The 20,370-nt window shown below is 37.5% G+C and overlaps 1 protein-coding gene across 2 annotated transcripts in view; it reads right to left on the bottom strand.

The window, feature by feature from the left end:
* Positions 1-19,391, bottom strand: part of LOC120858545 (FYVE, RhoGEF and PH domain-containing protein 4) — a 151,983-nt gene extending 132,592 nt beyond the window's left edge. The window contains exon 1 of one of the 2 annotated variants that reach the window (XM_040234672.1): positions 19,161-19,391. In XM_040234672.1, coding sequence (XP_040090606.1) covers positions 19,161-19,170 — 10 coding nt within the window. In that variant the 5' untranslated portion in view covers positions 19,171-19,391. Of the gene's footprint in view, positions 1-5,470; positions 5,872-19,160 lie in introns of those variants that run through there. The other variant, XM_040234673.1, reaches the window with a different exon arrangement.
* Between the last annotated feature and the right edge of the window lie 979 nt (positions 19,392-20,370).

Below are 20,370 nucleotides of genomic sequence, written 5' to 3'. Positions count from 1 at the left end.
CGAACCAGTGTCTGTTACATCTCCTGCAATCAGGTGGGTTCTTTACCACTAGTGCCACCTGAGAAGCCCCTGGTAAGTGTATACTTATCTTCAAAGCTCTTGAAGTTACACACATTAAGTATGTACAGTTTTTTGTATGTCAATCATGCTTCAATAAAGGGTTTTTAAGCATTTGTTAAAATAAATGAATGTGAGGGATGAGAGAGGGAATGGAAGAGATCAAAGAAAAATTATCCTATAGAGAGAAGGCTAATAGTACTCCTAGGTTCTCACTGCCAACCATAGAAAATTATTTTAATATTCATGGGATTATTACTGAAGCCCCTCAGAGAACCGAATGGTTTTTTAATATTATCTCTTTTAATATCCACAATAACTCCAAAAGTTCTAACAAATGGGGAGACAGGTTTAAGGAACTTGCCTAGAGACCTCCAGAGTAGACAGTATGTGAGATGGGACTAATTTAGGTCTGCTTGTGCTCTTAGCTGTTGTCCTGAAGTAGACACTACTTCCCATGTTCTCCCATTAAATTCTGACTTTGGAAAAGAGCATATAGTCAACATTAAGTCCTGAAAGAAAAGACACATGGTATGGTTTTGCAGCACCAGGTGAACAAGGAATGGTCCTGATGACAGGCTTTCCTCAATTTCCACGGGAATAAAGTGGGGATAACAACACATTCCTAGCTTTCCTGGATCAACCTGGTGGCTTATCATTTCTGACTCAGCTTATATGAGATCTCCCCACTCAACATAAAATTTGTTGCCCTAAAATCCCTTAACACATTACATTTTGTCTTCACATACTCGTCATTATTCAAAATTACACTGTTCATTTATTTTTTTAACTGTGTATTATCTGTCTCCCTCTCTATTACATAAGTCCACTAAAGAACCTGACCATTGTGTTCCAAGCCCTGTCCTCCATACCTGCAACATTGCCCAGCACAGAGTAAATGTTCAATAAACATGTGATAAGTGAATGATAACAGTAACAGAGCCAAAGAAGCAATGTCTCAGTGGATGGTAGGGGGGTCCTGAGCAAGGTGAAGCAAGTGGGTGGGGTGAGCACAACAGAGCAGAAGGAGGCCAGATAAGCAAACAGGTTTTATGTCTCCACCAATGTCCAGAAGAAAGTGCATTAACTCAGAACAGAAATATACTAACCAGGTGACAACTGGGCCCTGGAATGGAATGGTATTTGCCCTCAGGCTGTCCTTCCTCAGTGCTCCACCCCCACCCACTCTGGGCTCCAAAATCACCAAGCAACATCCTGATCATGATTTTACGACTATAAACACGGATACAAGGGCAAGAATCTGCAAACTAAGAAGCACAAACATCTAGTTGACCTGGCAGTTACTTTTGTTTTTTTAATGTTTGGGTATTTATGGAAATACATATTTCTTATGACCCTGATTATTGAGGGAATTATCTTTCCAAGTCGCCCCTCTTTGGACGCACTGAAAATTGTATCTCTGAGACTTTAGGGCGATACCCCAATGTTCTGTTCCTCATGAAGGTAACAATGTAGGAAGTAAATTGGCTTTGCCTGTATCTTTGTATTCTACAGGCGATAGTCAACATTAGCTGTTTCTGCAACTCAAGTTCTGTGATCCTGGACAAGCTGCTTACTTCTTATGGGCCTCAGAGTCTTCTGACAGATCCAGTCTTTAAATTATGTGAAAATAAACATCTAGCAATGTATAGCAATGTGCTTGCCTTATGGAAATACATCTTGCCTCGTAATTCATGAATCTGGGGTCAGGGCCAGGAAATTGGCAAAAATTTAAAAACAACACGGGAATTAAGCAGACAGGGAAGAAGGAAACAACTACTTACAGGGGAAGTTGGTAACTCAACACCTTTATTACAAAAGAACAATGTAGCCCCCACAGATTAGGGTTATCTGTAAAACTATGGAAGTTTTTTCAGATAAGGTATCCCTAGATACTTCCATGCAACTCCATCAAGTCATCACTGGGCTTTAAGTGGCAACAATTGAATAAGAAAGGCATGAGTATATTACACAAAACTGTTCCAAGGATCTGCTTCTGCCTACATAGACCCATGCACTGCCAATGTATAGGAAGTTTGCCTTTTTATTTTACAGAAGCACACAAGCAGTTATAAAAACAGAATAAATATCTCAGAAGAAACTGACAATAATCAACTATGTGGCACATTCACAGGAAGAAAAATCCTGCCAAATGCAACCACCTTTGAGCCATAGCTTTTGGGTGAGTTTACATCTTTCATGTGCACATTTTATAGGCATCACACCCTTCTGCTCTATATCTAACACAGCAATGCCAAACTGTACTGATGCACAATGTTAACAACTCATTCTAAGCACTTCTTGAAACCATGGCAATATGGAATTGTGGAAGAGGGCAAAAGAAGGCAATTTTCAGTACATCTATTTTTATGCAAATGGCTTCAATATTACCAGGAACATGAGAACAAAGCAGCATCAGCAATGACAGCATAAGCAGGTTCTTCTTCCCTTCAAATCCCTACTGCTCCATCGTCTGTCCAAGGGCCAAATGGATCATCATGGCCAAAACCGTTAACAGCAAAAATGGATTATAAATCAGTATCTCAAAAGCAAAAGACAGAGTCAGTTTAGAAGTGAGACTGAATTTGGTGATAAGAAAAATGTAAGAATTTAACTGATGTTTATGAGCTCTGTGGTCTACTTGTTGAAATAGTTGTCAGGCAGCCTTCCAGCATAAAGTGTCAAAGACATTCCAGGTAGTTTATTCAGTTTCCAATTTTTTATCTATATAATAATACCTTTAATGGCCCCCGACTCCAGTAGTCTTGCCTGGAAAATCCCATGGATGGAGGAGCCTGGTGGGCTGCAGTCCATGGGGTCACTAAGAGTCAGACACGACTGAGCAACTTCACTTTCACTTTTCACTTTCATGCATTGGAGAAGAAATGGCAACCCACTCCAATGTTCTTGCCTGGAGAATCCCGGGGACGGGGGAGCCTGGTGGGCTTCCGTCTCTGGGGTCGCACAGGCTTCCGTCTCTGGGGTCGCACAGAGTCAGACACGACTGAAGTGACTTAGCAGCAGCAATAATACCTTTATAAAAAATAACTCTGAATAAGGGTTGCTTTACATATTTACAAACATAAAGCTAAATTTTCCATTTAGTAAAATCTTAAGTTGTATTGAAGGAGACTTGAAAGCCTCATGCCATTGAGAAGTTGGAAGAAGAGTCAGAAAGCACTGAATCTAGCACCTCCCCCACCTTCAGAGACAAGGAGAGTGAGAACCAGGAAGCAATGCTTCCCAGCTGACCTGACATTTTCAACTTGTTACCACAAGACTGCGGACACGGCGGAAGGTGTCCCCACTGACAACGTCTGTGAGTGGAAGTGAACATCTCCCCATGAGCAACACCAGGTCCAAAGACCACATTCCCTCACGGGAACTACACATAGTGGGACTGTGCACTCCTGTCCCCCAGGCACCCTACTAGGAATCACAAGTGTTCCAGGGACTATCCCACTGCCCACTCCTCTTCACCAATTTTAGAAAGTATAATCTTAGGCTTGTCAGTGGCTGATGGACCAAAGTTTTTCAACACTTTTTGAATACCCTGTGGCTTTATTGTTTATTACTCAGAAAAATTCAGTCAAGAAACATATTAATAAACATGTTTACAAGTTAAAACAAATAAATGCCTCCCAATACCTATAAATGCTGGGCTACATTCTGCGTAAATACCCACTTTAAAAAAAACCACAATCTTACAACTTCAACTCAGTAACAATCATGGCAGTAAGGAAATTCACAAATACTTAGGGAACTTGAGAGGTGTACTGATTTGCCCAGTTCACTCAACTGCTTGAGCAATCACATCCCAGGCACATGGAATACTCTAGTACTTCATACCCATTCACGCACAGACCTTTTCAGGTTTCTAAGATACAAGGTAATTAAGGTAACACAAACAGCCTAAATGTACATGCTTTTAAATTATCTCATTTCCTCTCAAAACTGATATTGCTTATGAACAACTGTTTCCATGAAGCAAAAATTTCATCTAAATAATGCAACATTCACTTAAAATGTTTTTACAGATGCTGCTAAGGAAATTTTCAGGTAGATACATGTCTATTGTTAGTGAAAAAGATGCTTTTTAGAGGTAGTATGTACCTGATCTGATTTTGCATATTAAAAAACTTGAGAATTATAAGAATAATACAATGCAAATAGCCCAGTAAGCACAAAAGAAGTTAAGAATTTTAACTATAATAACTCAACAACAATAAATAGCAAGAACCCATAATTAGCAGTCAGGCTTGAAAACCTGGAAGTAAGAACATGAGTCCTTGACCAGTACAAGGTTATCTAATTTTATTCTACAATCAGAAAAAGAAAATCAAAGTAAGGCCTGTTAACAATGACCTGTTCTAGCTCTCCGGGCAGCCACTGAGTCACTGACATGAATGTCCAAGATGACAGCAGAACAGCACAATTAGAGGAACTAACGCTGCATTAGCAAATCCTCTTTGCAACCCCTTCCCATATCAAATAAAAATGGCAGACCCAGCTAGATGCACATATCCCTGGCACTATGGTTTAAATGACAGGAAAACTTACACAAAAGAAGTATCCAGAGTATAGACAGCACTCTTTTTGTTTTTCACTTTTATGTTTTAGGGCACAGTTTTGGGGAAGAGTATATACAATGCTGCCTTACAAAGGATATAGAAGTCCCTTGTTTGAGCTACCAACCTCTTAGCCACACAGAAAAATGTCAGTCATCCATTTGTTAGCACCAAAATCTCCTTCTATTGCTTACAATATGCAGCACACATTTTAAGGGGCTGTTCAAACAGAAAAACAAAGGAAGCCCTTGAAACAGAAGCGGATCCTCCGAGCTTTGCCCTTTCCTTTATCACCATGCCTATATGCCTGCTGTTAAAGCACTGTCACATTGCTTCCACATGCTCAAGCCCTCGAAACTTGTGCAAAAGCATTGCAAAATTAACTGCATAAACATCACATTACAAAACATGAGCTAGTAATGTGAAGCCAGGCACGTGGGCCAGAATAATGATGAATAAAATCCTAACCTACAAATGTCCCTGACCTGAGACATTTTCTTATTTGAAGAAGACATTGAACACGTTGTGGCCATGAGTATATTTCGAGTATTGGTACAATTCACTCTGAGAAATCATTTAAAATTACTGTCTTTTTGCCACTTTCAGAAGTCATATTACAATTTTGACTAAATTTTTAAAGATTAAAAAATAACTATTTCATTTTTCAACATCAACATGTAACTGTACAGGTATAACTGAGCTGCTTAAAATCAATACAACAGAAGTGTATAATGCTGGAGGCTCCTTCCAGAAGAGCTTACAGCTCCCTTTCCTGGAACCGCATGGAGATAATGCCCCACACCAAACATAGTACAAACAAGATACATAGTACTAGAATTACTTACCTTATAAAAGCTGAATTTATTCCTTTTGGTTAGTAGTCACAAATTGTTAAGAAGTAAAACTCCCTTCATCTGTTCTTCTAGTGAGCCAAATCTAGCTCCCATTAACCCAGTCCATTGCAGATAATTCCACACTGCACACGCTCCCAGTTCCCACCCCAGCAAAGATAATCACATTCCGACGGGGAGTGAACAGATGGTGGATTCCATGGTAACCAGCCCTCCTAAGGCGATTGGTAGAATTGTGTGACTACTGCTTATTGGGTAACAATCGCTGTCTTTGTGCTCCAGCCTTGCAAATCCTAACGGAAGGAACATATAGCCACTCACATGTGCTGGGGCTTGCCTAGCAGGTGTTTGGCTATTTAAACAAGGCAATGCAGGCCAATTAAAAGCTGTCCTGCAAATCTACCCTTGGAGGTACAAAGCGCTAACATGCCAGATAGTGTCCACTGCTCATTCACAGAAAAAGGTCACATGAGGCTTAACTTGACAAACAGAAAATAAAACTTGAAAGTAAACTTGAAAATTCAAGATAATGCATTAAAGAAATCTAAGCTGTATCAGCAAGTCCTTTCTGTTTACAATCCACATCAGAAAACCTGGTTTTGTATTTAGACTTTTTAAAATAAAACTTTCAAATTTGTAAAACTTAGCTTGAAAATAAGTTTTCAAAATCAACTGTCCTATAAATATACACATATTAATTTTTTAAACTTATATGAATTCATTTTTACTGTTTTTGTTTTCTGGGGGAGAGGGAGAGGCTACTGAACTTAACATTTTCATTAGTACCTTATCCAATTATATGACTGAAATCTCTTGGTTATGTACTCTCTACGGGCTTTAATTTGTTTCTGCATCTATGAAAGTTCAATGCCAATTCAGCACGAAAAGAGCTTCCCCTGAATTCATAGTATTCAAGGAATCAGAGAATATGTCCTTGGAAGAGCAAAATGACTGAAAACCAAATAGATACTCCATCAAGACCAACTACTGGAGATAATCTATAAATGTAAAACAGACAAACTCTGGGCACTCAAAGCAAATCCAACAGAAATATATTTTTCAAAGGCAAGGAAAAGAAATAATTAGGATAGGCCTAAAGCAAAACTTCCTGGTGGCTCAGACTTGACTTCCCTGGTGGATCAGACTGTAAAGCGGGATACCCAGGTTTAATCCCTGGGTTGGGAAGATCTCCTGGAGAAGGGAATGGCAACCCACTCTAGTATTTGTGCCCCCTCCCCTCTCAAAAAAAGGGGCTCAAAGAAATTTTGGGGCTTCCCTGGTGACTCAGGGGTTAAAGCGTCTGCCTGCATTGTGGGAGACCTGGGTTCGATCCTTGGGTCAGGAAGATCCCCTGGAGAAGGAAATGGCAACACATTCCAGTATTCTTGCCTGGAGAATCCCATGGATGGAGGAGCCTGGTGGGCTATAGTCCACGGGGTCACAAAGAGTCAGACACTGAGTGACTTAACTTTCACTTTCACTTAAAGCAAAAACTAAACAACAACTGTAAGCTGTGACTAGACTTTTATGTCTTAATTACCTCCTTGCTTTACAGTTAGCCACTATCTTAAATTCAGGACTTCTTTTCTTGGAATGAACAGAAGTGAGACACAAATGTTGAAAGGAAAAAGACAAAATCATTATTTGCAGATGATATGATTGTATTGCTAGGGGGAAAACTTAAAGAAATCAAAGAGATTATTTATATCACCTGAAATTTAATGATGTGGCTAAATATATCAAAATAATTCCTTTATAAGGCAAAAACATCAGAACATCAATAAAATGAAATTTACTAACAACAGCAAAAAATAGTATATTGGGTTGGCCAAAAAGTTTATTCTGGTTTTTCTGTGACACCTTATAATACTTTGGAATAATACTATCAAGAACTTTGTATGAACTATTTGGGGGACAAAGAATGAACTATCAGAAGTATTAATAAAAGAAAACTAAATGGAAAAGAAAAAAAAAGAAAACTAAATGGAGAAAAATAATGCATTGCTGGATACAAAGATCCATTTTAAAGATGCTAACTCTTTTCAAATTACCAGTCTTTTAGTAAATTTATATATAAATATATATGTAATACATATATACATTCTTCTAGTAAAATGTCCAGCATACTTTACAAAAGAAATTTAACAAAGTGATCCTAAAGTTTATGTGGATTTTTAAAAAATGAAAATTCTATGAGAGGAGTAGTAATAGGTAAAATGACTGTACCAAGTTTTTAAAATACTATAAATACATAGCTAGCTCCCAAACTTATAATTCCAGGATAAACCTCTCTTTCCAAGAATTGCAGACTTCTACATCTAACTATCTACTGAACATCTCTGCCTGAATGTTTAATACAAATCTTGAACATAGCATCCCAAAACTTAACTCCTGATTTCTCCTCCAAATCAGCTCCTCCTGCATCCTTCCTTGTTTTTGGAAACAGCAACCCCACTCTTCCAGTCACTCAAGCTGAATGCCTGAGAGCCCATCTTTGACTCTTCTCTTTCTCTGATATCTTCACATCCAACCTGACAGCTCATGATGTGGGCTATCTCTTCCAATATGGCCACTTCTTCCCACCTCCATCACTTCCACCTGGTCGAAGATATACCATCTCTCACCTAGATTCCTTAATAATTTCCTAATTAAACTCTCTACTTCCACTTCACCTTGTACAGGCTATAAAACCTAAGCAGATAATGCGAATTCTCTTCTCAAAACTGACTTTCCCTTGCACTGAGGATAAATGTTGTATTCTGTTTAAAGATTTAAAAGCCCTTAATAACGTGCCCCTCACCTCCATCACTTGATTCCTCTACCACAACCCTCCCTTGCTTTCCGTGAGGCTCTCTAAGCAGAATCTCACATTCTGTCCTCTCCTCAGCACTTTTTCAGTAACTTGGACAGTGACAATGTTTACCACAGGCCAGAGTTCTCTTCACGTATCTCCACTTACAAACCGAGAGCCCGTCAAAGCTAGGGACTTTTCCACTCTGAGCTCTGTGCTGCTGCTGCCAAGCAAAGGTCCTTATACATAGTATTTACTGAATCTGCTGAATGAATAGCAGCTTGCTGAAAAATTTTTTATTCTATGGCAAATTTAGAGGAAACAAGAATCTAATTATAGATGAATGGTTACGCAAACTGGAATATACTCAACTTGATAGAATATCATGCAATTATTAAAAATATGGTCACAAGAGCTATGGGGCATAAGGGAGATGTCAACTGGTATACTAATAATGATATTCTATTTGCTGAGTCCCTAGTCTGTGCTAGAAACTATAATAAGCATTTATAAATATTTTATTTAAATCTCACAGGGATTATGACGTAGGTACTACTATCATCATTTTTTAGTTATGGAAACTGAGACTCAGAAACTAAGTTCTTTGCCCTACATCTCACTGCTGAGACTAGACTCTCAAGTGAGACCAAAGCTTCGGTCTGATCATTATGCCACACTACCTCCTGGAAGTACAGGGGAAAAAAATACCTAACTGAGTATTTGCTATGAACAACTGCGATAAAAAATGAAAGATTCTTAGAAACCAAAGCCTAAGCCTACCTATCTCAAAATTATAAGAGCAGTTGTGAAGAAGAGATTTTACTGGTATTTTCCTTTGTCTGTTTTCCAAAAATCTTAATGTCATAAATGATAATTTTCTAAAAGTAGTATTTATTCTTCCTACACATATTTTTCAAAGTTTACCTCACTATATTCTTGGGTGGATCTACTATCAAGACAATAGAAAAAAATGAAAACGAATCTGGCTCACCACTTCTAGGAAACTGATTCAGTGGGAATCACTCAGAAAGGAAAAAAAAAAAAACACACACAAAAAACCAGATCTAAGAAAAGCAAGTAAGCAGTAGTGTCCTTTTTAGCTCCAAGTTCACCTTTGGCTGTTCTGACACTGTCTCCACAATAGCACCTTAAGCCACACTGCTCAGAGTCTAATAATAGGGTCCCCATACTTAAACTGTAGGGCACGTGACAAAGAGTCAATAATCCCTATAAAGGTTCTCAAGATATAAAGTTATTGGGAACAGAGAAGCCTGATATCTTCTTCAAATACTGGGCAGTTGGCAATGTTGCCTACAAGCTGTTACAGCAGTTACTGTGTCAGCTAAGCAGTGATCACATAACCCTGGGAATACTATTCTATCTCCCTTCACTACTGAATCTACACACAGACACATATTTTTGTAAGGAAGTTTTCAAATCCTTAGCTTTTGCAAAGTTCACTGATAGAACCACTGTTTAGAACTTAAGAAACCTGGACTCTAGTCCCTGCTTAGCCACTGGCATGACATGGCAAGCCATTGCCCTCTCTGGTCCTGTGCATTTTAACTGCAGAATGAGAGAGTTGAGTTAGAGCATCTTCAAAGATCTCTACCATTCTAAAATAATGAGAATGAATATTGGAAGGAAGGTTCCTCTTCATTCTTACTAATTTCAGTAGAAAAGGAGAAAAAAGCACTACAACGGCAAGAACAAATGTTTATTCTCCAGAATGAAATGGCATAGTAAAAGTTTCTGGGTACAATCCTTGGGTGTGGTAAGACTGAAAGTTCTGAGCAGCGGGTATTACTAAAGTACCAGGTGAGATGGCAATGATACCTGCACAAAGATGCCCCAGGTAGGTACACTTTGAGTAACACTGCCACCAGTTTTGATCTTGCCACATTCTCTTTTCCTTGCTGAAACTGCTTTTTGACAAGTAGCTTATATTATGAGGTGACTGGATATTGTTAGGGTTTTGTCTGTGAATATGAAAGAGACTCAAATTATTCTCAATATGTTCACAAATTAGTTTCATTGTGTTACAAACTCAAATTATTCTTAGTGTGTTCACAAATTAGTCTCATTGTGTTACAAACTCAAATTACTTTGTCTAAAAACACAGAATTTTGTATTTTTGCTTAACATTCTATGTAAGTTTTTTTTATTTGACTGTTTTTTCTTTTGCAACAAGTTCTTTAAAGAAGATTTAGAGCAAAAATACACATTTGTAAGGTACAAAGTACCTCACAAGCAAAAGCAAAAAAAAAAAAAACAACAACACTGAAATAAAAGGAACTTCTCTGTCCAGTTTGTAAGGTCTTAACAATGATGGAGTAAGGAATTCTCTGGTGGTTCAATGGTTAGGACTCAACACTTTCACTGCTCTAGTCCAGGTTCAATCCCTGGTGGGGAACTAAGCTGCACTGCATGGCCAAAACCAGAACAAAACAGGATTCCCCTGGTGGTCCAGTAGCTAAGAATCCACCTACCAATGCTGGGGACATGGGTTCAATCCCTGCTCCAGGAAGATTCCACGTGCCTCGAGGGAACTAAGCCTGTGCGCCACAACTACTGAGCCCGTGCACCCTAGAGCCTATGCTCTGCAATAAGAGAAGCCACTGCGAAGAGAAGCCCAAGCACTGCAACTAGAGAGCAGTCCCCACTCACCACAAGAGAAAGTCTGCACGCAGCAATGAAGACCCAGCACAGTCAAAAACAAACAAATACAAAATTTAAAAAAGAGAGAGATTTTCTTTAAAAACAACAAAGAAAAGACAATGATGGAGAAACAATCTAGCCTGATTTGATGAAAGCATTTTCTTTTAATTGTCCATCATTCCTCTGATATGGTTAGCATAGCAGCAGTACTTTCCTTTCTAGGACCTGTCCAGCTACCATACTGCAAAGAAAAAAGTGCTGAGGGTAAGTCTACATTAGGAAGTTTCAGAGTGCTAGCCCTTTTTTCATCAAACTCCAACCATCAGGACTCTAATCCAATTCTACCAATGCCTCAGGGATATTTTTTATTAAAATTAAAAGGATATTATATCTCAGCCAAATGAAAATAATGGGATCCAATTTTTCATATCATTAGATTACTGCTATCTTCATTAGGGTAAAATTCCCTGTCTTTTCATATATTTAATATTGATTCTAAAACAGAGGTGGGAGGAAAGTATACACATATCTGGGTCCTAGTCTTCTGCCTTCCACATTCATCCTGACCCACATTCTTTCAGTAAGTGATGCATTTAAATTGGACTCTAGATGTTTTAATTCTTTTATCTTTCTTTGTCTAAGAAACTTTCTGAAATATATGCAAGGGAAGACTCTCTATGTTGAATACATATATATAACATATGTTTAATCACTGAGTCATGTCCAACCCTTTTGTAACCCCATGGATCGTAGCCCACCAGGCTCCTCCATCCATGGGATTTTCCAGATGTGAGTACCGGAATGGGTTGCCATTTCCTTCTCTAGGAACTTAATATATATGCTAATATAATTATATTAGTGACTATATTTTTTCAAATATTTGTGACAAGTGGGAAAAGGATTAAGAACAAAGGATGTTCTATAAACAAGACTTATTGAGCATCTACAATTTGCAAAAGTTCTAACCTAAACTCTGAACACACAAAAAAAGGAGACACTGAGTTCCTTCTCTTGATGAGTTTTTAATATGTTCAAAATACAAAGACTTTCACCTCTTCGGGAGATGAGGGTTAGAAAGGCACTTACAACTGTGATAGATGTCTAGCACTTGTTATTCAGTCACTCTGTTGACTGTCACTGTTCCCATTGTTTCCCCATCTATTTGCCATGAAGTGACGGAATTGGATGCCATGATCTTCGTTTTTTGAATGTTGAGTTCTAAGTCAGCTTTTTCACTCTCCTCTTTCACCTTCATCAAGAGGCTCTTTATTCTGCCATAAGGGTGATATCACCTGCATAGCTGAGGTTATTGATATTTTTCTCGGCAATCTTGATTCTAGCTTGTGCTTCATCCAGCCTTGAGTTTTGCATGATGTATTCTGCATATAAGTTAAATAAGCAGGGTGACAATATACAGCCTTGACATACTCCTTTCCAAATTCTGAACCAGTCCGTGTTCCATGTCTGGTTCTAACTATTGCTTCTTGACCTGCATACAGATTTTTCAGGAGGCAGGTAAGGTGGTCTGGTATTCCCACCTCTTCAAGGATTTTCTAGAGCTTGTTGTGATCCACACGGTCAAAGGCTTTAGCATAGTCACTGAAGCAAAACTAGATGTTTTTCTGGAATTCTCTTGCTTTTTCTATGATCCAACAGATGTTGACAATTTGATCTGTGGTTCCTCTGCCTTTTCTAAATCCAGCTTGACCATGTGGGAGTTCTTGGTTCATGTACTGTTAAAGTCTAGCTTGAAGAACCTTGAGCATTACTTTGCTAGCATATGAAATGAGTACAACTGTGCAGTAGTTTAAGGATTCTTTGGTATTGCCTTTCTTTGGGATTGGAATGAAAACTGACCTTTTCAGTCCTGTGGCCACAGCTGAGTTTTCCAAATTTGCTGGCATACTGAGTGTAGCACTTTAGGACTAGGTTAAGTGAAAAAAATATATCACACAAACATCATTCTGTAAAAACGATCAAAATATCAACGTTATGAATGTTCTTTTTCATACTTTAGAGACTGAGATCAGGCTACAATGAAAATTGTATCAATCCCAGTTTTTTGCGCACAAAAATCCAAGGCTGAATAGTTAATCCTCGAAATTTAAAAAATATCCTTAAGGACCAAAGCATAAAACTATTGCTCTAGATCAAATTTATGCAAAAACTGTTTAGTATTCTACAGGGTTTCCTTTGAAGAATGAAAGCAAATTCAGTAAAAACTGAATGATCAACTGAACCCTTATTGTTGAAGCCTAGGGATTTACAGACTTCTCTCTGAGATATTACAGTTTTGGTTCCAGACCATAGCAATAAAGCAAGTCATACGAATTTTTTGGTATCCCGACACATATAAAAGTTATGGTTCCACTATAGTGTAGTCTATTAAGTGTGCAATAACAACGTACATACTTGAATTTAAAAATACTTTATTGTTAAAAACTGCTAACCATCATCTGACAATGCAGGGTTACCACAAACCTTCAGTTTGTAAAAAATAAAATAAAATAAAAAGGCAGTATTTGCAACGTGTAATAAAGTAAAGCATAAGAAAACAAGGTATGATTGTATTTACAGTCTCTAATCTGAGCTCATAAAATTAATTCTTTCTAACCTAGCTACTTTTTTTACCCCAAATCCAAACCGCAGAAAGAGAAAAGTAGCCTACTTTTGTGGGCAAGGACTAAAGTGTATCCAATTGTGAACATTTGTGGGCTGTGTGGGTGGCAGAGGTATGTATGTGGGATGAGTGGTGTGTGTGTGATATAGGAGTGTGCACAGATGGGTGAGAGGGGTGTGTGGGCAGGGGGGAAGTAAAGGGGTATTTGGGAAAGCTTCTTAATCTGACCTATAAATTATATCTAAACATTTAGATTTTTTTCTGGGGTAACCAGAGGATAACCACTTGAATAAGGGGGAAATCAAGGTTAGTTAATGCTGTAAACACAGATTCCCAAACTCTGAGCAAGGCAGGGTATACTTACAAATATTCTTGCCCCACAAGTTATCAGTGGAATGACTTCTCAGCTACAATCTCTGAGCTTTGAGGCTTTCATCTAAGAAACAGGCATAATATTTGGTACCTCCCTCTCAAGAAGATCAATGAGATCACAAAGGTGAATCTTCTTGGAATACATAGAAAATTATACAGTTGTAAGAAGTTTTAAACAAGTTTAAAAGGGCAGGGAGGGAGGGAGACACAACTGTCTGTTCTGAGCTAAGAACAGCAAAGGATGACTTTCTGTCATGAGGGAAAAAAAACCCAAACACTGAAGTCTCTTCCAAAAAACAAAACCCCTCAAAACCCAAAATAAAACAAAAAGCTCTTGGTTCCATCCATATTCTTCTCAAGCTGTCTAATCTTATCCTTTTTCTTGTTTACACTTCTCAAAACTTGGGAACCCCAGGTCACTGTCTCCATTTCCTCACCTCCCCTTTAGCCCACCTGTCTGACAAACACAGACCTGATCCTGCTTCCACAAAGGTCAGCAGGCCACTACAATCAGCAGCCCACCCCTCCTACCCCACACTTCTCTGGGAGCATCTGACAGTGGTGACCACATTTTCATTTTTTACATTCTTTCCTCCCGGGCGCCTTCACAGCTAACTCTCCTGCTTCTTTAGAACTCTCTCCAGTAAACTCCTTTCTTCTTTGCTTTAATCAGCAACTCTTCTCCCTCCTCCATCACATCCAATCAATCAGGGCTGTCCAATAAATATTTACTGAATAAATATTCATAAAACATATCACCAGTAAATATGTTTGGATATTATACAGCAATTAGTAGGCAAAACATGAAGTTGCTAGTTCAAACATGGAACCCCAGTGACTGAATAGAAGGCTTTTGATCTTTATTAGAAGAAAACAAGCCAAATAATACCTTACTGAGTGTACAGTTGGAGGTGAGTAAAAGTAAAGGCCTTGTTACCTTCCCTCATAAGCTGAGAGTTGTACAGGAATTTAAATACTTCCTTGCCAAGTTCTTCAAGTCCCTTGCACTTGCAGTTCCCTCTGCTTCATATGTTTTATCCAGATTTTACTCTTCTTTCCATAACACATTTCATGCAAATCTGAACTTTGATGCCACTTTCTCAGGTGGGCCTTTCTTTCCTCACAATCCTATTTTTGTCACTTTCTATTAATCCTAGCACTTTGGTCTTTGGTATTTAATAGAACTTATCGCTGTACAACATTATATTAAATGCTTCTTTTTCACTCTTTTTATTTTTGGCTCTTAACCTATTTTTTAATGGACAAAAGTCTCAACTGGGAACTTCATGAAAGGTCTCCAATAAGCATATAAAAATTATTAATCAGAGACATGCAAATTATTAATCAGAGACATGCAAATTACAATCACAAAATGATACCACTAGATACCTGCCACATGGCTAAAATTGTTTTAGATAAAGTACTGGCTAGGAAGGGGAATTAGAATATTCACACACTAAAACCACTATGGAAAACCTTTAGGCAACATTTCCTAAAGCTGAACATACACACTTGCAACAATTCCACTAAATGATGTACAATAATATGTACAGAAACTTTCATCATAGTAGTTAATGTCCATTAACAGCAAAATGGAAATAAAATACTATTCACAATTAAAAAAAAACCTACTGCTACAATATGCAATGGATAGGTCACAAGCTTTGGAAGCATGATCTTGGATTTGAATTCCAGGTAATACTACAATACTGCTGTAACACTGAATATGTTGATAAGGGTTATAACCTTATAGAGTCTGCTTTCTCCACCAGAAAATTAAGGTCATATCACAGTTCTTACAAGCTTATTCTGAGGATTAGAAAGAATGTGCATACAATACAAAGTACTGTGTCTAACAGGTACCCAGTAAACAATAAGACTAGGATTCAGAAGATATAATTATACCACTCAGGATCAATTACCAATCCTTCTTAGACATAAACTTTCTTCTGGTAAAATAAATATGATGTTTCCCCTGACCTGCCAAACAAATCTGTAGCACTGCTGTTACCAACTCAGTCATCATGAAAACTACAAGGATCAGATTATAGCATTTTATTATTCAGCTACTTTATAGACCAATTACAGCTGTTGACCCTAATGCCACAGGATCAAATGAGTTGGGAAGATGAAAACAAATGGGTTGGAGAAGCACCAAGAAGTATATAAACAGCTGGACAGAAGTCCAGTTGGTTCCGTTTCAAAGCTGATTCTGAGGATGCTGTGAGCACTGTATGCACACTCTGAAGGAGCATATGTAGGTTGGGATAGCTTAAAAAAAAAAAAAAAAAGTGGGCAAAAAAACCCCCTTGAACTACTGTGGCTTTCAGCCTAGTTCCGAGTTTCCTTTGGTCTTATAAATAACTCTGTTCATACTTACCATTAGAGAATAAAAACTACAAGTCTGATAACAAATCCTATTTTGACTTCTTTTTAATATAAAATATATGTATCTATACTTCCCTGGTGGCTCAGAGGGTAAAGCATCTGCATATATATATATGTATCTATATATATAATTTAGTATTTAATAGCAAAAAAATCCTAAATTTTAAAGTTACAATAAAAATTAGAAGAAATGACTATTTCTAAGTGTAATACATGTTCACTAAAATTTTACTCATTTATGAAGAAAAGTCGGGTATTTTATGCATGTTAAGTTGCCTTCAGTCATGTCTGACTCTGTGAGAGCCCATGGACTGTAGCCTGCCAGGCTCCTCTCCATGGGATTCTCCAGGTAAGAATACTGGAGTGGACTGCTATGCCTTCCTCCGGGGGATCTTCCTGATCCAGGGATTGAATGCACATCTCTCACTCTTCCGCACTGCCAAGCAGGTTCTTTACCACTAGTGTCACCTGGGAAGCCCTGTATTAACTTATAAATAGCAAAGTAGATGCAGAAGCAGGATAAAGAAAAAAATAAATCCCCTATAATCTTGAAATCAAATATTCCAATCCAAAACAATTACTTGAAGAAAAACACTCCAAACTTTCATATTTTGATTGTATATTCATATTACTCTTGCTATTTGTATTCTATTAAAATTTATCATCATGCCTATAGTTTTAAATAGAAGACACATTAAAGAATTTATGTTACTTTGTTACTTTAAGTTACTCTGAATTCAGTTCCATTCATTCCACAAGGTAGGTCGGTACTCCATGCTGGTGCAAGTCTGTGACATAGGGGCCTCTACACAATGGGAATGAAAATCAACAAGCTTTTTCTTTCTCTTGTGGCTGAATTATTGGGAGAATCAGGAAAAACCAAAGGCTTTGGCTCAAGTCTTGTGAATCTGTGTTTTTCCTGGCACTAGTATTTTCATAGCCCAAGCTTTCTACGCATAGATTTAGTTAGTTTTCCATTCACATGAAGCTTGTGGCATAAAAGAACCTGCTTTAGTTAAGGAAGTTCTCTTTCAGTGTTCACCAATGATCACCTTATTTGCAAATATTCTATAAATCCCAGTCCATGAAGAAAGCAATGTCATCCACATTTGAAAAATAGCTAGCACATAGGCTGCCTGCCACACAGAAGTAAAAGTTTTTTAAATGTGTGATTCATAAGTTTAAACAAACATGGAATCCAACACATTTGTTTAAAATCCTAATTCAATGCTTGTCCTTAAGTTCCAAGTGGTCTAAGGACCACTGGTGGTCCAGTGGTTAAGAATCTGCCTGCCAGTGCAGAGCACTCAGGTTTGATCCCTCATCCAGGAAGATCCCACATGCAGCAGGGCAACTAAGCCCAAGCACCACAACTACTGAAGCCCATGTACCTAGAGCCTGTGCTCTGCAACAACTGAAACCACCGTAACAAGAAGCCTGTTCAACTCAACTAAGGAGAAGACTCTACTCGCCACAACTAGAAAAAGCCCATGCACAGCAACAAAGATCTGTGCAGTCAAAAATAATACATTCAAAAAAATTAATTAATTTTAAAAAATTCTAAGGTATAGCTATTATGAATGTCTTAAATCAGGAATACAAATACAATGGGAGGGAACTTCCTCAGTGGTCCAATGATAAAGAATCCACCTTCCAATGCAAGGCACACAGCTTTGATCCCAATGGGGAAACTAAGATCCCACCTGCCTGGGGGAAACTAAGATCCCACATGCCTGGAGAAAACTAAGCCCACCAACCACTACTAGAGAAGCCTGCACACCACAACCCAACAAAGAGATAAATAAAGTTAAGAAAAAACAAATACAATGGGAATTTCCCCCCAAGTCATCTTGCAAAGATAGTCTTTAAAAAATGGTAATGTTCTCTGATTTATAGTCCAAAATCTTGAAAGATGTTAAATATCCAACTATAGAGTATATGCTAACTAAAGTATTACTTTTTAACAGAATATCATATAGCTGTTGAATTTTTACTAAGAAGTTTTGTAATGTGAAATATTTAATGTTATTTGGAAAGGGGAAAGAATGATTTTTAAAAATCCATGTAAATTATGACCTCAGCTTTACCAAACAACAAAGGGGAAGAACACATCAAAATGTTATCAGTAGTTACACCCAAATGTTTATTTTCCTTCTCCTTATTACAAATAAAAAATATGTTTTATAATGTTTTTTTCTGAATAAAACATTCACTTACTGTGGTTTTTCAGTTAAACAGAAAAGACCCTGAGAACATTAAAGCCACAATGCTAGGAGGATCTATGCAAGTCAACTAGACTTTGGAGACCAATAAATCATAGGTAATTTTAAGAAATCCTTAACTTTGTCATAATGCCAATGCACCTTGCTGATGTTTTAGAAATAAAGAGAATTTTATCCTCAAATAATTGATGACTGAGAGAATATTAAATGCATGAATAAATTCTAAGAAACCTGTTGAAATACGGAAGTAGTAGAAATAGGAGGAATGAGGCTATAATACTCAGCTAAGATAGGTCAACGCTGACTGCACACAGCACAGTTCACTTTCACTGCTCCCAGGGAACACTGTATGCTACGAATCCACAGGAAGAAATGTCATTACCTCAAGTAATTGTACTTGGGCCATGAAAATAAGAAAAACTGTACCCCTGTGTTAAAATCACAGCAGGAAACCATTCTAAACAAGAGGCAGGATAATTTTTCAATAATGATACAAATTACTTATAATTTGGTAGTAAACAAAGAGATAAATACCAGTTACTTTATCTACTCATATACTTTCCATACTCAAAAAGTTCAAGTGTTTTTAAACTAAAATATTTTAAAAATAGAAACTGCAAAAACAATACTCACAGCCTCCCATAAAGAATTCCTTTCAAACAACATCCAGCAGTGCCTTTTTTTCTTCTGGTTAATCATTCTTAATTCCTGCTTGTGGAGGGACTATCTGGATCTACAGTTTGTGGGTAAAATCTATAGGTCTTCTTCATTTAGACACCAGTCACGCACACATCTTCTGTTCGACAGGGTAAAGAACTATCTAAGGGGAAGTGCAGAGCTACGTTTCATAACTCCTTCCACCACTGATGCAGCCTCAAAGAACTACGCAAGTAATGAATTTCAAAATTCCACAAAGGTATTTCAAAATGTAGTGAGAGAACTCTAGAACACTGTGGCAAAATGGGAAGGATGGGGCCAACTACATGTGATTTAATTGTAGTTATAGTTTTTAAGTTTACAAACTATCCTTGAAAACTAGGTCTTAAAGAATTTCAGAATTTTTTTCATGGTTATAAGAAAAAAAATCATAAGAAATGCTGAATAACAAAGCCATGTCCATCTCCCCCAAAACAAGTCTTTTATCTCTTCCCAGGTTACTAGCAATCCCAAATGACTTCATTGAAAAGAAAAATTAAAATTTTAAAGAAGAGGCACCAATGAGCAAATTTCCCATCCTCGTCATGCTTATAAGATAAAATTAGTAATCAAAGTTAATGTTTTAGATAATATATAACACAGACTTCTCAAAACATCTAAGGTTTATCATCACATGGATTTAACATTTTCATAGTGACACTAATTTCCCTTTCATGTGATGTTTAGATGGTATAGTCAGAATCAAACTATAATAATCTAGACTCAGAACAACTTTATAACATCACTTCTTCAAATTATTGTGTTTCTGAAAGAACTGAAAGTCATGTACTTACCTTAAAGTACTTGACAGTACTTGAGGAAATCTTGATAGGTAGAATAAAACAAAACATGGAGAAAACTACTTGGAGAAACACACACTAAAATTACAAACCCTTAGAAATTTAGAAATCGTCCCTTCGTATGGATAAGAAAACTCCTTAAGAGTGTTAAGGAAGCCTAGATATAGACATATTGATATTAAAGAGACAAGATATATACATTTCAGACATTCTGATAGGCTTTCTTCAGTTCAATTTCCATGGCATTTTATTTCTAAATTAGGTGTTTCTTAAATATGCTTTTGTGGGGTGGTAGTTTTGAGAGTTAATAACTGGCCTGCAACAATCTCTTCCTGTCAATGAATGTT

This window comes from Oryx dammah, unplaced genomic scaffold (assembly GCF_014754425.2).
Source record: "Oryx dammah isolate SB20612 unplaced genomic scaffold, SCBI_Odam_1.1 HiC_scaffold_29, whole genome shotgun sequence".
NCBI lineage: Eukaryota > Metazoa > Chordata > Mammalia > Artiodactyla > Bovidae > Oryx > Oryx dammah.
This window is presented reverse-complemented; position numbering and strand designations above follow the sequence as displayed.